Source organism: Trichomycterus rosablanca, chromosome 11 (assembly GCF_030014385.1).
Source record: "Trichomycterus rosablanca isolate fTriRos1 chromosome 11, fTriRos1.hap1, whole genome shotgun sequence".
NCBI lineage: Eukaryota > Metazoa > Chordata > Actinopteri > Siluriformes > Trichomycteridae > Trichomycterus > Trichomycterus rosablanca.
Genome location: NC_085998.1, coordinates 16215876 through 16234013, shown reverse-complemented (window position 1 = coordinate 16234013; position 18138 = coordinate 16215876). Strand labels below are relative to the sequence as shown.

Below are 18138 nucleotides of genomic sequence, written 5' to 3'. Positions count from 1 at the left end.
ACTAAATAGTCGGCCTACAACAATCGTTTAAACTTAATTGCCATTATTCCAATCTGACATACTAAAGTCGCACTGACTCGTGTAGAATTATACGTGTAGAATAACAATATTTTTATTATTATTTATTATTATAAACAATTCAACAGCAGGGCTTAGAGTCAATTCATCTATATTATGCATTGATAATTCAAAAGTTGACCTTGACAAATATGAGTCAAAACCTGACATTTATTCAGCTCTCATGTTTGTGGCTCAGCTAAAGGACTGCAGTTATTCATTTATTCATTCATTTATTCATTCATATATTCATTAATTGTCTGTTTTACCCTGCTTTATTCTGGTCAGGGTAACGGTGGGTCTAATTCATTGGGCGAAAGGCAACAAATCAGACAGGTCGCCAGCCTGTCACACACACACACACACACTTAGGCCTTTTTTTGTAACTTCAATTGGCCTGACTGCTATGGGCTTAATGTAGGTAATCAAAGCACATGGTTTCCAGGGAGAACATGCAAACTCCTGGACAGGTCGCCAGTCTATTACAAGGTAAACATACACACACACGCGCGCACAAAGATGTAGTGCACAGTGCTGAGAGATCTTGTAACACCTGTTCACTGTAGCAAAAAAGTTGGAAGGGGAAGATTCCCATCAATACCAGTCAACACACACACACACTTAACTGCATTAACTAATCTAATTTCTGCCACTTCTATATGCTTTGTGGAAATACTGTTCCAGCATTAATGCAGAGGGAAAACTAAATGCATGCCCACTGTTTTGGAATCCTCACTTACTCAATTACTTACTCATTCCTTACTGGTTCAAGTCAAATGGTTCAGCTCGGTTCAACTGATGTCCCTAGACTATATACTTTTCACCATATAGTCTAGGGACATCAGTAAACCAGCACATTTACAGTTTAGCTATAGTGACTGAAACAGGCACAGAACTGTCACTTGCACATTTATGCCTTCTGAGATGCAGAATGGCAAGGCAGGTTGGCTTAAATGAATTGAAAAATACAACACAAATCTTAATTCACAGGTGTATGAATGTAGCTTTAAAGTGATGTGGCATCACTGTTCAGATTTCTGCAGTTTTCCATCTTCTTCATATCCAAACCATGATCAGATGGAAGGAAGCTGGAATATGTGATTGTGTGTGCTCATAAAGAGGAGCGGTAATGCAAAAGGAATGTGTATTGCTGCTGGAAGAGCTCCACGGATCCTGAACACAAACCACAACACAGAAAAAGCAAGCACACAAATCAGGCTCCGGGCCCGTGCTCGTTCTCTCCCTTTTCCCCTTGCTTTCTTTCTCTCTTCCTGTGCCGACCTACTGGAGTCGTCTGTTGATGTTGGCCGAGTGCCTTTTTCGGAAGAAGCTTGCCATACTCCCTTCCTCCTTCGTTCTCTCTCACTCACAGTCAGTTGCCGGGGAAAATGCTGGCGACTGGACATGGTACTTGAAAAAAGTCGTCCTTCTTGATACGCATCCACCCCCTTCAGAGTGTCCCAAATCTCAAATCTTGAGTCCTATACATATGCAAACAAACACACACACATGCCCAAGACCACATACTTTTTACAGCTTATTCAAACTGACAGGTTGCTTTCAGGGCCATCCAAAACACACAACCACAAGAACAATGAGTGAAGGACTTTTTTGATTGTGATAATGTGTGTTATAGTGAAGAGGCTTGGGAAACCCTCAGGAGGACTGTGGGCTTGATATACAAAGGGCAACAAATTGCAATTCAATACCATCATAGTCTGAACTCGCACTGCATCTGGGATAAAGGTAGAATTATTTTAAACTGTAGCTCGTCATGCATAGTTTGATTGGTACCGCTTGGAAATTGTGCTTTGTCTGGAGTAAAGCATTCAAAATTTGCTGTAAAATGGTGCAAATTGTCAAACACAGAGCCAAAAAATCATGTAAACAGTGTGTAGATACATGTGCACTACACATTTTCCAAAAAGTTGGGACATTTTGTAAGTGCAATAAAAATAAGCATCAATAATTTTTTTATTCTCTTTTTTCAATTTTAATTTATGCATCTTTTCCCTTTTCCTCCCAATTTCAGCATAGCCAGTTATTCTTTCTGCTGGAGACCTCGATTGCTTCTGAGGAGGGTATATTCCACCAACCCCCTCTTATTTGCTTATACTTCAAGGAATTCACACATGAGGCCAGTCTCACACATGGAGAGTCACGCACTGTGTTCCGCCGCTTCTGTAAAGGCACCTTGGGCTACTAACCAGGGTCCTTACACAGATATGAAGACCCCACCCACTAGTTAGTTTGGTCTTTACTCACCCAGCAAACTAGTGGCCAATTTTGTCTGCTACAGGCACTGCCAATCGTGTCTGCTAGGGGGCACCCAGCCAACCAGTAGCAGAGCTGAGATTCGAGATTCCCGCTGCCAACTGGGCGCCCTTGTTCATTCTCTTTAACATTTATTTAACTATTAAAGATACAAAGAAAAGATTTCCAATGTTTTTACTAACCAACATCATTATATTTTTTAAAAATATAACCCAATTTAGGAGCTTGATTGACACCCGATTCTAAACCATGGACAATAATATGAAGATTAACCTGTTATGTGTAACTATAACAGCCTCCCCTCATCTGGAAAGACTTTTGCCAATTCCATTTGTGTGGTCATGCACTGATGTTACACAAGCAGGCCTTGTTTATAAGCAGCATTCAAATTCATCCCCAAGGTGTTCACTGGAAAAAGGGGTGTAAGCCACTAAATTTCCTCGCCACCAAATTTGTCAAACCATGTTTTACCTTGCCTTGTTCTCTGAGGCAATCATCCTGGAAAAGACTCTTGCTAAAATCTCACACAGTTGGAACTAAATTGTTTATTTTTAATTCTCACAGACACACTACAAAATCTTGTGGTGCTATTATATGAAAACATTAGCTATTTACCAAGCTAAACCTGTTAGCAATGCTGTGCCTGAGAAAGATGCTAAGTAAGTCTGCCTTGTTAACACAGAGGAGCTGAAAAAAAAATCTATTTCATACAACTGGTCATTATGAACAGTTAGATGGCCCACCTTAAATTTAAAAATAGGTACAGTACATAGGCCTATATAACGTAATTTAAAAAATTAAACTAAATGCTAAGTCATGGCTAATTTAATAATTAAAGGGTTAGGGTTAGGGTTAGGGTTAGGGTTAGATTTTGGTGTGCTTGGGGATCAACTTCCCTCTCAAAAAACACTTCCTCTTTAAATCTTCATTCTTTCTCTATTAAATAATCTACAGCTAGGACCAGGAATTTGGATTTAAGAGTGAAATCGAGAGGAACTTTGCCCAAATGAATAGATATAAAATAGTAATATAAAAATCATGAAAAGTTCTTCCAAAATTCAGAGGCTTTCAGAAAAATTTACAACACAAAATGGATTTTGCAAAAGAAAGAAGCCTCTGTTCCAAAAAGATCAGCTCTAGTTCTTAACGTTGTGTCTAATCGAATGGATAAACAAAATGAAAACAAGAACAAGGCCTGCTTGATTATGGACATCTAGCCTTTAGGCCTGCAGGCCTTAGAGACCCACGTTTCAGCCTATGCTAAATTTTGCAGAACTTTTTTTGGTCATTTTTTGTACATTTGACCATAACAACTTTCCCCTCAGCACACTGACAGATCAGGTTTTACTTTCAAATAATTGGATGTTAATTTCTAAATTACATGTTAGTCGTAGCTGAATATAGGCATGACTAAATAAACCTAAATTGTTGAACATTTAAGGTTAAAATCTGTCAGTTCTTGCCTGACCATTTCCACTTGGCAAATTACTAACTGCAACTTTCTTTAAAAAAAAAAAAAGAAGAAGGAAAAATAAAAAAGAAAATAAGAAGAAAAATAAGAATCCCCAGGGCAAATAAAAACAGTTGCTTTCTTTCTAATTCATTCTTTGTTTCATGTCAGGATCTAAACTGGGAGCCGGAGAGATTTTGGCTTAAGAGCAAAACTCAAACTCGACTTAATGAAAGAAATTGGCCACTTTAAAAGGACGTTTTTGGCTCTGTTGGCCTGTAGAAATAGTAAGACACAAAAGCCAATAGCTGCCAGGCTAAACTTCTTGGAAATTACGGATAGAAAGACACTATCTTACAGACAGAAAGACACATAAAGCCAGATGGTAAAAGATATTCAGTTGATGTTAGGCCACTGTGGCACCACTAGAGCAAAACACTGAGGTTTCTAAAGGTGAAATTTATTTGCAGCGTAGAAAAATTGACAAGGCTGATTCACCATGAGCTAGCAGATTGCTTAAGAATCGTATAAATGTGTGTAAAGCCATTATATTATCTGCTTACCTTTATTTAAAGTGAGGTTACAAGTGTACTGGTTAAAATGTAATTGTTCTTACAACTGAAACAAATAAAATATCTGAAAAATGTATTAAACAGAGTTGTTAAATCAATTTGATCTAAGCAGGTGTCTCATAAGACAGAATTTCAAAATAAATAAATACATACAAAGCCAAATGCAAATACACCTTCTACCCTTTAAACCTTAAAGTACTACATTACCCACAGTTCATAATCTAAAATTATATCTGCACAGCCACACTATAAAAATGGGATATGTAGTTATTTGTTAAATACTACTATTGTACTACTGCCTTTCCACAATTTTTTAATTTTCTTTTTAGATAGCACACATCATGAAACTGGTAAATGTAACCAACTTAAATTTTTTCACAATGTAAATTTTTAATGTAAATTTAATTTAAATTTAAATTTAATAATTAATAATAAATAATAATAAATTAAATAAATAATTAAAATTAAAACATTTAATTTTAAATTTTTTAATGTAAATTTTTTACACAATTTTTAAACTCATGTCACACTGGTGTTTTTGCATTAGCTATTGCTAACTATTACCTATTGCAATTCCAAGGAGAGACACAGACTATCACCCACTCTCTCTGACATGTGTAGTCACCGTCTTCTTCTTTTTACCAGCCTGCAGTGAATTCTTAGAGACAGAGTGATACAGAGTCACACTACACCCTATGCATCCTCTGCTGCTCATGTTGGCGCCTTGAGCGGACAGCGGAGGTCAAATTTTTGAGTCCATTGGGCACTGTGGCAGACCTGGCACCACATTGCTGACCTCAGGTACTCCATGTATTTCATTTTCTTTTAAATAGTGTTGGAAAGATTTTCATTTTGAATGCTGTACTTAAGGTCTCATTGCTCTTTCTCAGCTGATCACAAACTGATGACCATTTGCACCTCCTCCGCTGACCAAAAGCAGTTCTCAATGTTTTTTGTGATTTATAACTCTGTTGTTGTGATTTTATAAGCTCTGTCACACTATCCAAGAAAATAAAATCTATTGCAGTTTTTAATACAATTGCTGTATTGTTGGATTCCAGTGGCAGTTTTGTGATGACTGTATTTAACCAATCAACAGGGTTCACTGTTTTTCGCTACGCCCATAAGGCCCACTCCAGTATGGTTGATCCAAGTTCAGCACTGCTACTTAAGTACAGTACAGGACACTTGGCAATGGAAAAAAGTACTTAATGTGGGCTCACTAAATGTAATTCTGTGCTCTACTATGAAAAGCCATGCAGTGTAAAAGAAACAAAAGCATGCCAGCTTCTGCTGTTAGCATCGAACATTTTGCCATCATCTCTCTCTCTCATTTATCCACTTTCTCCATCATCCTTCATCTGGCTTGTGAAACAGCCTTAATCCCACTACTGGATTTATTCAGAGCAGAGATAAATTAAATAGCAGTGGGTCGCACTGGAGCCTCCAGGTTTATTTCTTTAATCGTCCTGCACAACCAGCCCAACTTCCTAAATCTTTCTCCCAGAGACTGAAATCCTAATGACAAAGGCAGAATATTTCTAAAAATACCCTGACCACACATACGAATTTTGCCTATGTCTGGGTAATACTATATTACAATTCATATTTTGTAAAGCCCCACAAAATGCCTGTAGTTATGTTTGGTTATGATGTTATGTGAATGTTGAACTCCATACTGAAATGATCGTTTTAGTGTGAGGCCTTTCAGGACTTTTAATTCTAGAAAGGTCTTTTCAGTGCATGTTAATTTTTTTTTTATATTTTAATGTTGCCACCAAAACCTTTTTAGTTTTAGAAAGACCTCTAAATTGTTTCTCACAGCACATACCAGAGAGGTTCTTTAGGGATCTTAACTGGTCTCTTTTAGAACCATACTCAAAGAGTAGTTCCCAAGGTACTTAGGTAATGCATCGTTGCAAGGCTCTAGCCTTCCAGTGCAGAGACGTATGTTTGAGTCAGCCATGCCACCATCTCTGTCAGGCATTTAAAGCCTAATTCACACTACAAGACTTTTGCTCTGATTTTTGCTTGCTGACAGGTCGCTGACAGATGTGCCAGCACTGAGGCAAATCGCTGTTCGCTCAGGGCTCGAAAATCGGCTCTCGTTCGCTATGTGCGAACTGTTCAACGACTCGATCCGAGCGGCTCACCAATCGCTCGCAGACTCATGAAAAATTTATAGCACGCTAAATTTCTGGACTTGTTGCTGACTCAAAATAATGTAGTGTGAAAAGTGTTGCGATCAGGTTGTGACTGGCAGTGAGTGTTCTTCAGCCAATAAGAACGCAAGATATGGAGTGATGGGAAACCCGGGGGAGGAGTTGTAATTGTGTGGGGCAGGGGCATAATATAGTTTCTATCAGAATACATCGGCACACGCACAAGCTTTACGGTATTTGTGACCTTATCGTCCACACCAAACCATAATACCAACGTTGCATTGCAAAAAATATTAATTTACCTCCAACTCCTACCTGCATATCAGCACACAAACAACTTGGATCACTTGTTTCTTGCTGCTGTTCATTTTTGGAAGGAAAAAACCTGTCTCACAAATGGTGTTATTAAACTTTTTGTTACTTCTCACGTGCATTTTTGTGACAAAACATAGTTTGGGAGACCAAACAGACTCATTTGCGATTCCTCCTGGTGATAGATGGTGTAGTGTGTGACCCCCTATCTCCAGTCAATCGTGTAGTGTGAAAACCACAATGACTCCCGATTGTAAGATGTCAAGTCGTGTAGTGTAAAATGTACAGCAATCTGAACATGTTGAAAGTCGTGTAGTGTGAACTTATCATAACAGACACATTTGGGCGTCCAGAGGTACAAAAAAGGCTGGATGGCTGGATTCTATACAGTATAGTGTATATAAAAGCCTCTGCTCCACATGCTATGTACACACTATGATGCCAGATGCACATATTGTGCAGTTCATGTCACAACCACAAGAGGTCACCAGTTGACAAGCACTCTGGACACCTTGGATTAATAATTTCAGAAAGCATGACAAAAACCCACAAATCCTATTATTAACTGTGTGCCTACATTCACATTATTAATTGTGTAGGCCTCTATCCCCCTCTCATTAACCCACAGCACACACCCATGTATGCTGATAATGCCAACATGCTAGAATGACACCAGCTGACCTCATTCTCAGGTTTCTCTCCTTCTTGCCCTCTTTCTTGGCAGGGCTTTCCGATATGCCAGGCTTCTGGGGCTCCACGGCCAATTAGGGGTGTTTATTAAAATTGCAGGGGTCCCAAAGCTAAAAGAAACTCTTTACCGGCTTAGCGGTGGAAACTTCAACCACATCCTATTCCCTCACTCACACAAACAAACATGTTCACACACACACACACACAGTTGTGAGAACAGTTTAAGGGACTGCTTTTAGGTGACAAGGAGAGGAGAAACAGGTGGAAATGAAGCGATGGAAAGGATTTTTTACAGCAGGAGGAAGAGAGTAAGAAGCAGGAAGAAGTAGTTAAAATTATGTTTAACAGAAGAATAGTAATAAACCTGCAGTGCTGTAAAAATTGGAATCAGGCAGAAAAAATTACAGTTAGTTTCACTCAGATAAAAACAAATAACAGTAGTACTGAATTTGTTTTATTCGTTTTATAAGGATTTTAACTCTCCTGACAGGAAAGGTAGTTTACAGGCTACACATAATTCATAAGTTCAGTGTTAATTCATAAGTTCAGTCTCCACCTGGGAATTGAACACATGACCTTCTCGCTGTGCTACCCACCGAGCCACCATGCCACCCGTAGTAGTGTCAAATAAAGCCGTATATGTAGACTAAGTTTTGTACATTAGCAGTACAACAACAAAAAGCAAAAACAACATGTTGTTGGGATTTTTAAACACCACTATGTCAGTACTGGGAGAAGATTTCCAACCGGAAATCAAATGGTCTAAATCTAATAGTCTAACACCCAAACATCATCAGGTCAAAAAGGGAGGGTTCTATGGGGGTTCTTTTTTATTCATAACTGGAAAACAGGAGGTTAAATAAAGTATAAAGAGCAACAAATGGGCTACAGTTGGTAATTGTTTACCTTCAAAGTATATTTGGTAGGTGTAGCTTATAAAATAATCAATGTACATACAAATGAGGTGTACCTAATAAAGTGCTCATTGAGTGTTAATTCAAAACACAATTTTAACAGTTTACCTTAATAGTTACTTTAATAATGTAAGCAAACTACCATTGGACTTTGGATCAGTACAAACACACTGTACCACCTGGAAGTCTGACAGATGCAGTGAATAAAAATTGGACTGCATATGCCAGACACTCCAGTGCTAACTAGACCTGAATTGTAGAAAAGAGCCTGTGAGTGGCTGACTGGCAGTGGATTTGAGAAGACTGAGGAAATCATTCATGGTTTCAGTGACCTGTGAAAAGCGTTCTTACACACTCACTCCAACAGTTGGTTACTGTTGGCTCGATAAGACTGACCGCAGCGCCTGCCCTGACGCCAGACTAGACATGTACACACACATATACAGGACACACACACTCATAGATCCACTTTCAAGGTCCCACAGACTGACCACAAATCTACTGCATGCTTGGACACACACACAGTCACAGTTGTAATTACTGCACTGTGGGGACTTCCATTCCATTTTCCAGGACCCCAGTTTTCCAGCACTTCCCAATCCCAGAACTTCGGTTCGATTTTTTTTCAATAGGGACTCACACAACAACAATAAATCTGGAGACCTAGGTGGCATAGACAGAATTTAAATGTTTCTATTGCAAAGAGGGAACAATAATTCATTTATTCATTCACATTAACTGCCCTATCCTGTGTCTGACACCATCCAAAAATACTTAACACATGGAGTAGGGGCACAGATCATGTACTTTTAAATGTCAAGGGGCCAGAATATTAACTCTTGGAATACATTAACCCAATCATTGGGTCATAACCATTTGGCCCTCATTAAAGTCACTCAGATCTTTATGCTGATGTAGCATATTTGCTACATTCACTAAATGTACTGTGAGTAACTTCCATCATCCCAACATTTAATATATTTTTGACCCTACTGTTCACTCAGGTTTGATGACGGTGGGGAGATGGGCGCTGATGTCCTATGAAAGCCTTCATGACCTTGTTACCTGCTCGCTCTCCCTTTTAGTCATGCTGTAATAATTAGGGCTGCCGGAGTCTAAAACTCTCTGTAAAACTGTTTTACTCAACTAGCATTGTACATTATTAACTACATTCTCTGTTGTTTTACCCCGAGGGCATTCTGATGGCAACCTGTTTACCCGCCGAGGTTAAGGATTGAAGTCGACACTGCTGTGACAACGATGCTGCTCCTGCCGGATGGGAGTAATTGCACCAAGAATGACAAGAACTCACTACAGACTTTATTGAAGACTAGACCGAATAACAACTCTATGCCTATTATAACCAAACATTGGTATACTTTATTCAATGTTTCTTCAATGTTTATTTCATTTTTCTTCAGTCCTGTGCCAAAATAATGTTTAAAGCCAAAGCATTAAATAGTTTTAAGCTTGCACATTGTATTCAGCAGCAGCAGATAATTAATCACTGACATCTGTACTTTGCTTTGTCTGCTGCATATTTCATTTCCGTTTTTGTCCTGTCCGCTCTGTCTCTCACTTTAATTTCTCTGCCATGCGGTTCCGCAGACACGATGAGGTAAGTCCACTTCCTGACGTGATGAGCACAGCTTTTTCATGAATGTGATGGAGGAGGTGCGAGTTTACAAATGAAGAGAGAGGATGAAGAGAGAGAGTAAATCCCTGCCAGGTCACAATCATGAAACGGTTTTCAGCTCTGTGTAGTTTATTCTTCCCGGCTTAACACATCTTAAACCATATTAAGATGGTTTGCTGGCGCTTGATTGACTGGTCTGGGCCAGTATGGTTTGGGCTGTTTTTAAATGACCAGTTAGAACCAGGTTGAAGAAATTAAACCAGACTAGCATGACCAACCTAATCAGATCAAACTAATTACAGTCTACAATGAGTTTAGTGGAGTTTAGTTTTTTCAGCTATGATAACAACCACTCTTCTGAGAAGGCTTCTTACAACACTTTAAAGTATGTCTGTGGGAATTTGTGCCCATTCACTCGAAAGAGTCGTGTCTGATTCTTCTAGTATGTACAGATAATTATGCCAAGCCGTCTGTAATTCTGCGTAACCTGTTCCAGTATCTCTACCATATATTAAGTGTCACTGTTGCAGCATCAAGGAAGTGATTCCCTATCCTGCCTTTTCTCTCTTAGACATGGCAAACTGTGTTTGTTAAGTGCTTAACCAGGCCAATACCACCACTGAGCAGTAGTGGGCATGCAATATAGACTGCAACACAAGCATCCATCCATATTCATACTTTTTTGGGTGGTGTCATTAGAACCAAAATGTTTCTTTGCCCCTTCAAAATCATGGCAGTAAATATAAATTATGAAGCCATTAAAGCTTCCATTTTACGTTTTTATCCTGGGTTGCTGAGCAGAGCCACAGGACACACCACGTAAATCAACTACAGGCGCAACATTTCCCATAATGCCCCAGCATCATTCCAAAAGCTTCAGTGGTAAATGCTTACTCACAGCCAGTTTCTCTTTTTTGCCACTCAGCATACAAGGTATTATACACAATATCATATTACATTAGGAACTGCAGAAGGTAACTACACATTTGGCAAAAGAAGTGCTACACAATAGATTTATGTTTCAATAGACTATTTCTGTTTTAATTGAAGAAAAAGTACAATAACCATTTGCTTAGAAGTTCTTAGTTTCTCATCTTTGGCAGAGTAACACCCACTTACAGAGTAACAAAGTGTTAATCATTTCATACATTGTTTGTTGTACAGGTTTTTTTCATGATGCCAGTTGTGCTCCTAAAACTGATGGGCAAGCAGAAAGGCAAAACTGTGTCCCTCTTAATTCTGTGTGACCCAGTACAACAAGTACTGCAAGGCCATAATCACCCACCACCCAATATTCAGCTATGCCCAAAAGGTGTTCCCTCAATATACTGAGGTAAAAAAAATTATAAATATACATATTCCACCCACTAGCTTTGCATAATGTTAGGATCCATCAGTGTACCGATCAGTTGATGATATGACAAGAATGTTTTAGAATGGTTGGAACCACAGGTGGTACATTTGGTCCCCACTCCCTCTCCCAAAATTCAATTCATGACTACGACCTTGCTCCATTGTACATTAGAAGCGCACGTCTTTGGCCACTCAGGTGGCGCAGCGGTAAAACACGCTAGCGCACCAGAGCTGACATTTCGAACAACGATTGGCAGGGTGGGAAGCCGGATAGGGACCTCATAACTGATGCAATTATGACCTCTGCTAGCTGATTGATGGCGCCTGCACAGAGTTAAGAAAAATGCGTTGATCAGGGCAAGGTGTGGCTCTCCAAACTCACCTTGTGTGGGTGAAAAGATGCAGTCGGCTACTGCACAAGTGTCAGAGGGGGCGTGTGTCAGTCTTGCTCTCCTCAATCAGCAGTGGAGATCAGCATCAGTAGAGAGGAAGCGTAATGCAATCGGGTAATTGGATACGACTAGACTGGTAGGAAAACTGGGGAAAAAATGCACGTCTCTGCCTTTTTAGGTGAGGGCTAGTGTGTGTGTGTGTGTGTGTGTGTGTGTGTGTGTGTGTGTGTGTGAGTGAGTGTGTGAGTGAGTGACTGAATGAGTGTATGTGAGTTAGTAAGCACTTTGGGGACGGATCTGTTCTTCCTACACTACAGTGTTAGCACAACAGCAAGCCTCAGGGGAAACATGGCAGCATCAAGAAAGACTATTCATCACTGCACCCTGTCCAAACTATTATAAAACAATGAGACGCAGTCGAAACATAAATGAAAATCTACAGACACATTGACAAAGAAGCATGTAAGGATGAGTTACGTTTCATTTCATTTAAACGTTTATATCAGGCCACGTTGCCTCCATAAGAATTCCTTTCCCGCCATCTAGTGGTGTAAAAAAGACCTGCGTTTTGAATGGCGGGTTTGTTGTCATCACCACAGCAACAGATGCATGAAACACTTGTCAGGTGCAGTTCTTCTTCAACCGGGAACCGAACATAGTCCCTGCAGAAAGGAGAATAAGCAAGCATTCATACCAGCATGACCACCGTCTTCTCTAGGTATGATTTAATTTGGTTTATATATTCTCATAAGGCACTATTTGAATATATCAGGATCACTGATCCATACTACATCTCATTCACATTATGATAAGCAGGCCTATCTTGGTAATGGACTTATCAGTTATATGTATATTATACACTCATCATCTTCTTTGCTAGGTACAGCTATCTGGTATGTACCATTATTGATTATTTTATAAGCTACACCTTACAGATGAACTTTGTGAGTAAACAGTGTAGCCCATCTGTTCCTCTGTACCCTCTGTGTAGCCCATCTGCCCCCCTGTACCATATTTACCATTTAAAAGAAACCCCCTTTTTGTCAATTAAGTATTTTTGTACATTTTAAAATAATGTTTTTTTCCAAAAATGAGGATGCATATGCTTCAACATGCTGTGTCTATGTGTAGATAAATAAATAGATTAGTTAGATTAGATTAATCCCATAGGGAAAGTCAGTTATTACAGCAGCTTAAGGTACATTAAAGTATGATTGTACAACATTTACATTACATTTTCAGCATTTGGCATACACCTTTATCCTTACAGTACTATGACAGTATACAGTCTGAGCAATTGAGGGTTAAGGGCCTTGCTTAAGGGCCCAACAGCAGCAACCTGGCAGAGGTGGGGTCTAAACCAGCGACCTTCTGATTACAAGTGCAGTACCTTAACTGCTAGTCTACAACTGTACAATACTATGTAGTTAAATAAATAGAATAAAGAAATGTAGTATGTAATATAATAACCTGTTATAAAAGTGTCATTGCAGTAACTATATCCAGATGTGCAATGTACAATACTATGTAAGTGAATAACTAGGACGAAGATATGTAATATTTAATATAATAAACTGTTATAAAAGTGTCATTTGCAGTAAATAATAACAGATGTGCAATGTTCAATACTACATAGGTGAATAACTAGGATGAAAATATGTAATATTTAATATAATAAACTGTTATAAAAGTGTCAATTGCAGTGAATATTAACAGATGTGCAATGTACAGTACTAGGTGAATAACTAGGATGACAATGTGTAATATTTAATATAATAAACTGTTATAAAAGTGTCATTTGCAGTAAATATTAGCATATGTGCAATGTACAATATTATGTAGGTGAATAATTAGGATGACAATATGTAATATTTAATATAATAAACTGTTATAAAAGTGTCATTTGCAGTAAACATTAACAGATGTGCAATGTACAGTACTATGTAAGTGAATAACTAGGATAAAGATATGTAATATGTAATATAATAAACAGTTATAAAGTGAAACACATTTCCTAGAGACGCACAGCTGAAGAGCATGGAGTTGACCATAAGCAATGCTGAGAAGTACATGGGTCAGTTCTGCACGCTGCTCGCTGCATACACTCGCAAAACAGCTAAACTCAGAGACAAGGCTGATGCACTTTCCCAGCAGCTGCATGAATTTGCCAGCACTGAAGGTCCAGAGCTGAGTGTCTGCCTGAAGAACTTCTCTGAGGACTTAGCCATGGTGCAGGACTACAGACAGGCTGAGGTAAGATTAAAGACAAATGATGTCCACCTGTATCTACAGTGAGAGGACGTATATTTGTGACTGATTTTGTGTATTGTTTATGACTTTATAGGTGGAGAGGCTTGAAACACGAGTGGTCACCCCTTTGAAGGTATATGGGGATGCAGTGAAAACCAAACGAGTGAGTTTAGATTTTCAAGTTCAGGACTCAAGATTTGTGGCTTGGCCTCTTTATAATGTTATGTAATGTGGCTCCACAGAGATTTAGCTAAACTTATATGAATAGAGCTGGTTTGACTGTGGGGCAGCCCAGGCCCTTCCTCACAGCAAGAGGGGCCTGGGTTTGATTCTCCTACTGGCCAGCCAGGGTCCTTTCTGTGTGGGGTTTGCATCTTCTCCCTCAGTTCTAAAAAGCACACCGCAATTGGTGTGGCTAAAACAAGTTAATGTAATAAATAGGAAGTTTTTCCACATACTTTTGGCCATTTAAAAGACTTACATCTATATTTACAAAAGTCATTTAATATATCAGTATTGTGTACTGAACAGGGTTTAACCTACTTATTGAACCTGGTCTGTTTATTTGTTAATTGCTTTTTAATATTTTAATCTTTGTTTGTTAGGAATTGTAGATTGTTTAATCTTTATAAAATAAAGATTATCATTATTGTTTGTTTCATTTGTAGGCCGAACTGAAGAAGTTTAGCACAGATCGAAACAGGGAGCTGAAAGAGCTACAGAGATTGGAAAAGCTCCAATTAAAAAACCCAGGCGACCGACAGAGCATTGTATCCTGCATCAATACACATAATTACACTTTTATTGTTTTACTTTCAGATTATAGTCATTACAGCCTAATTGTTATGTTACTGCTGCTCATATTTTTACTAAGAGTGCAAGTTGTGCTTGTTTGCCTTAACTCAGTCCACTAGACACAGGTAAATGTGGGGAAATTGGACATTATTTTAAAATAGAAAAATGAAAAGGTTTTATATTGTGGTCCATGTTTTTTAACTTAAAACATTATAATTATTGAGTAGCGATAATAAAAACAAAAATAAACATAAAATTTTCACTCAGGATCTATCATGGGATTATTATCTATCTATTGTTATAAAAAAATTGATTTATGCTTAATATAAGCTGGATATCAGTATTATGTCGCATATAAGAAACAACAGTTAGCACAGAATGGAGGTTCCAAAGTCCAACACCCAATGTGATATGGCTGGAGCAGTATAAAGAGAAGGCCACAGCTCTGTTCTCGGTTCTTTAGCTATTCCACTGCTGTGACAACCCTCGATTGTGCCAATAAATCCAATCCAGTTAACTGTAATCTTTGTTTTCATTTATCATCTTGCCTTATTTTTCCACTATCTATCTATCTATCTATTGTTAAAAAACCCATTTTAATTGTGCCTTTTTAACTTGTTAGTATTTAGTATGGCAATATGCTGTTTAAGACACTGGCATCACTGTGCGTGCATCTTGTCTTTTCTCATTTGCTTAATCCTGAGCAGGCAGAAACAAATGTGCAGAAAGCCAGCAGCAATGCTAGCAGAAGCTCCAGACAAATGGAGGACACTATCATTGAATTCCAGAGACAGAAACTGTGGGATTTAAAGGTCAGTAACCGAATTAACGGGTCTTTTAAAAATGCATGGCAAGAACACTAAAGTCAGTAATTTGCCTGACCTATTTTCAGAGGATCTTTTCAGAATTCATCATGGTGGAGATGCTTTTCCATGCCAAAGCTCTGGAGGTCTACACACACACCTCCAAAAACCTTGAAACCATGGACATAGACAAAGATCTAGAGGTAAATGCAGATTTGTTAACTTAATCATCAACCTTTTAAAAAAACATGATTAGGGCGCTACCAACCTGGCAGACACAATTGGCCATGTCTGAGGAGGGGAAGCTGAGGCTGAGCTGTGTCTGGTCAAGGCTACATCGGTGGTGGGGCATTCACAGGGGCATGTACTCTCACAAGCAGAAGGACTATATGAAAGAAGCAGCCGCTGACTGCACACATTTAAAAGGGGGTGTGTGCTAGTCTGTGGCTCTCCTCAGCCAGCACAGAGAAACTGCAGTAGGGAGTTGCAAATGGAGAAAACGGATCAAGATAAAAAGGGAAAATGCAAATAAAACATGATTAAACAATGTGCTCTTTTTTGTAGTTTTTTAGGAACCGCATCCAGATTTCTGGTTCTTCTCTGGAAAACACAGCATTTTCAACTGGTGTACCTCGCTACCCAAGTCCCACTCCCTCTCCACTCAGACTGACACAAGCAAGCCTGTCTGACACAAGAAGGACATTGGATCAATCCAAAAAGGTAAATTCTGGGTAGGCTTGATAATTCTGTCTAAAAGATTATAAAACATTCAGGGTCCATAGGATAAATAAAATGCTATTAATGCTATTTGACATAACGAAACACAACATGACAGATATACACAGTTGAGTCATATTATTATGACTACCAGTTAATATCCAGAGTAACCACCGTGTGCAGCACGGAAAGCAGCTGGACGGGCTGGGCTTGACTCAAAAAGGTCTTGGTAGGTTGACCTGGAGCTATAGTGACTGCAGTGCATCCCACAGCTGGTGGAGGGTGTGTGGGGGAGGATCCATAGAACGAACACGACGATCGAGGTGGTCCTATAGATGCTCAGTTGAGTTCAAGTCTGGGGATTTAGGAGGCCAGGGTAGTACTTGGAAGTCTTGGTCATGCTCTTCCAACCAATGTCTGACATAAATTTAATCAATGTTCAGTAGTTTTCAGTCATTTTTATTGTATAAACCTAAATGACACACCTCTGGTATAAGCAATGCTAGACATTTACCTATCATCCAGTTAACCTAGACGATAGGTGATTCCTACACACACATTTCTCTTTTTCAGTCTTTGAAAATAACTGTACCCAAGCGGAAAGTGATGGAAGAGGAGGAGGAGGAAGATGACGATGAGGAGGATGAGGAGAGATATGACTCTGAGGAAGATGCAGAGGAGCCACAGACTTACAGGCAGTCCTACTCTGCCCAATATACCATGAATCTTAGGCAGACTTATAAATGATGAATACGTAAAAAAGACATACAATAGGAGTAACCAAATATTAAACCAATTTTGTTTTTCTTATTTAATATCTTTCAAATGTACAGTATATTAAAATGTATATTACAGTAAATGTCCACTTTAAATGTTAAAAAAGTATGTTCTATTTAGCATTAACAAAGACACTGTATCTTTAAAACAAGGTTGATGGGGTTAAGATACTTCTGATACCACAATTTAATACTTTGTTAAAAGCCTGTGTTGGCACCTACACTACCTGTGTCTAAGGTGGTGAGGATTGGATGGGGTTTCTCCTTGCTATCAGTGTAATGTGAGATCCCTGGGTTTGGTCAAGTGGCCAACATGTGTGGTATGGGTTTTACATAGAACACAACCTATCGGCACCTGGTGACTGTGCGCATGCCGAAGGGGGTCTTTAAGGCCAGAAGGGGGGTGGTGCAAGCAGCAGAGAAATTACATTAGAATTAGAAAATAAAACCCACACAAAATTCTGTAGACATATGGGAGGGACACTGTAAGATTAATTTGTCTGTATTTAAGATTGATGTTATTTGTGTCAATATATTTTATCTTTTCATGTTTGGTGCTTTACTGACATCTATTATCCTACCTCAAGAAAGTTTCCTATCTATGCTATATGGACAAAAGTATTGGGACACCCCTTCTGATTTTTCAATTCATGGGTTTCAGCCACAGCAGTTGCTGACAGGTGTAATAAATCAATTATATAAAGGAAATGATACGCTTTCAACTTTGCAGGGACAGATTAGGAAAAGACCTTTTCTGTTCCAGCATGACTGTGCCCGTGTATACACAGCAAGGTCTATAAAACATGAAGAAATGCTTATATAAACTTTAGTGTCCTATACAAAGCCCTGACCTGACAGCTTTGGAATGAACTGGAAGATTAGTTGAGGCTTTCTTGACAAAGATCAGTGCTCAGCCATACAAATCGGACTGAATGGGCACAAATTCCCGCAGAATTACTTCAAAGTATTGTTAGAAGCCGTCTTA

At 38.9% G+C, this 18138-nt stretch overlaps 1 protein-coding gene across 1 annotated transcript; it reads left to right on the top strand.

Moving 5' to 3' along the window:
- The first annotated feature begins 12424 nt into the window (after positions 1-12424).
- LOC134323066 (CBY1-interacting BAR domain-containing protein 2-like) lies at positions 12425-17701 on the top strand. The gene is made up of 8 exons (XM_063004484.1): positions 12425-12530; positions 13831-14065; positions 14157-14225; positions 14731-14832; positions 15565-15669; positions 15750-15863; positions 16225-16380; positions 16951-17701. Exons 1-8 carry the CDS (start codon positions 12511-12513, stop codon positions 17122-17124), a joined length of 975 nt encoding a protein of 324 aa, XP_062860554.1. The 5' UTR covers positions 12425-12510; the 3' UTR covers positions 17125-17701.
- The last annotated feature ends 437 nt before the right edge of the window (positions 17702-18138 follow it).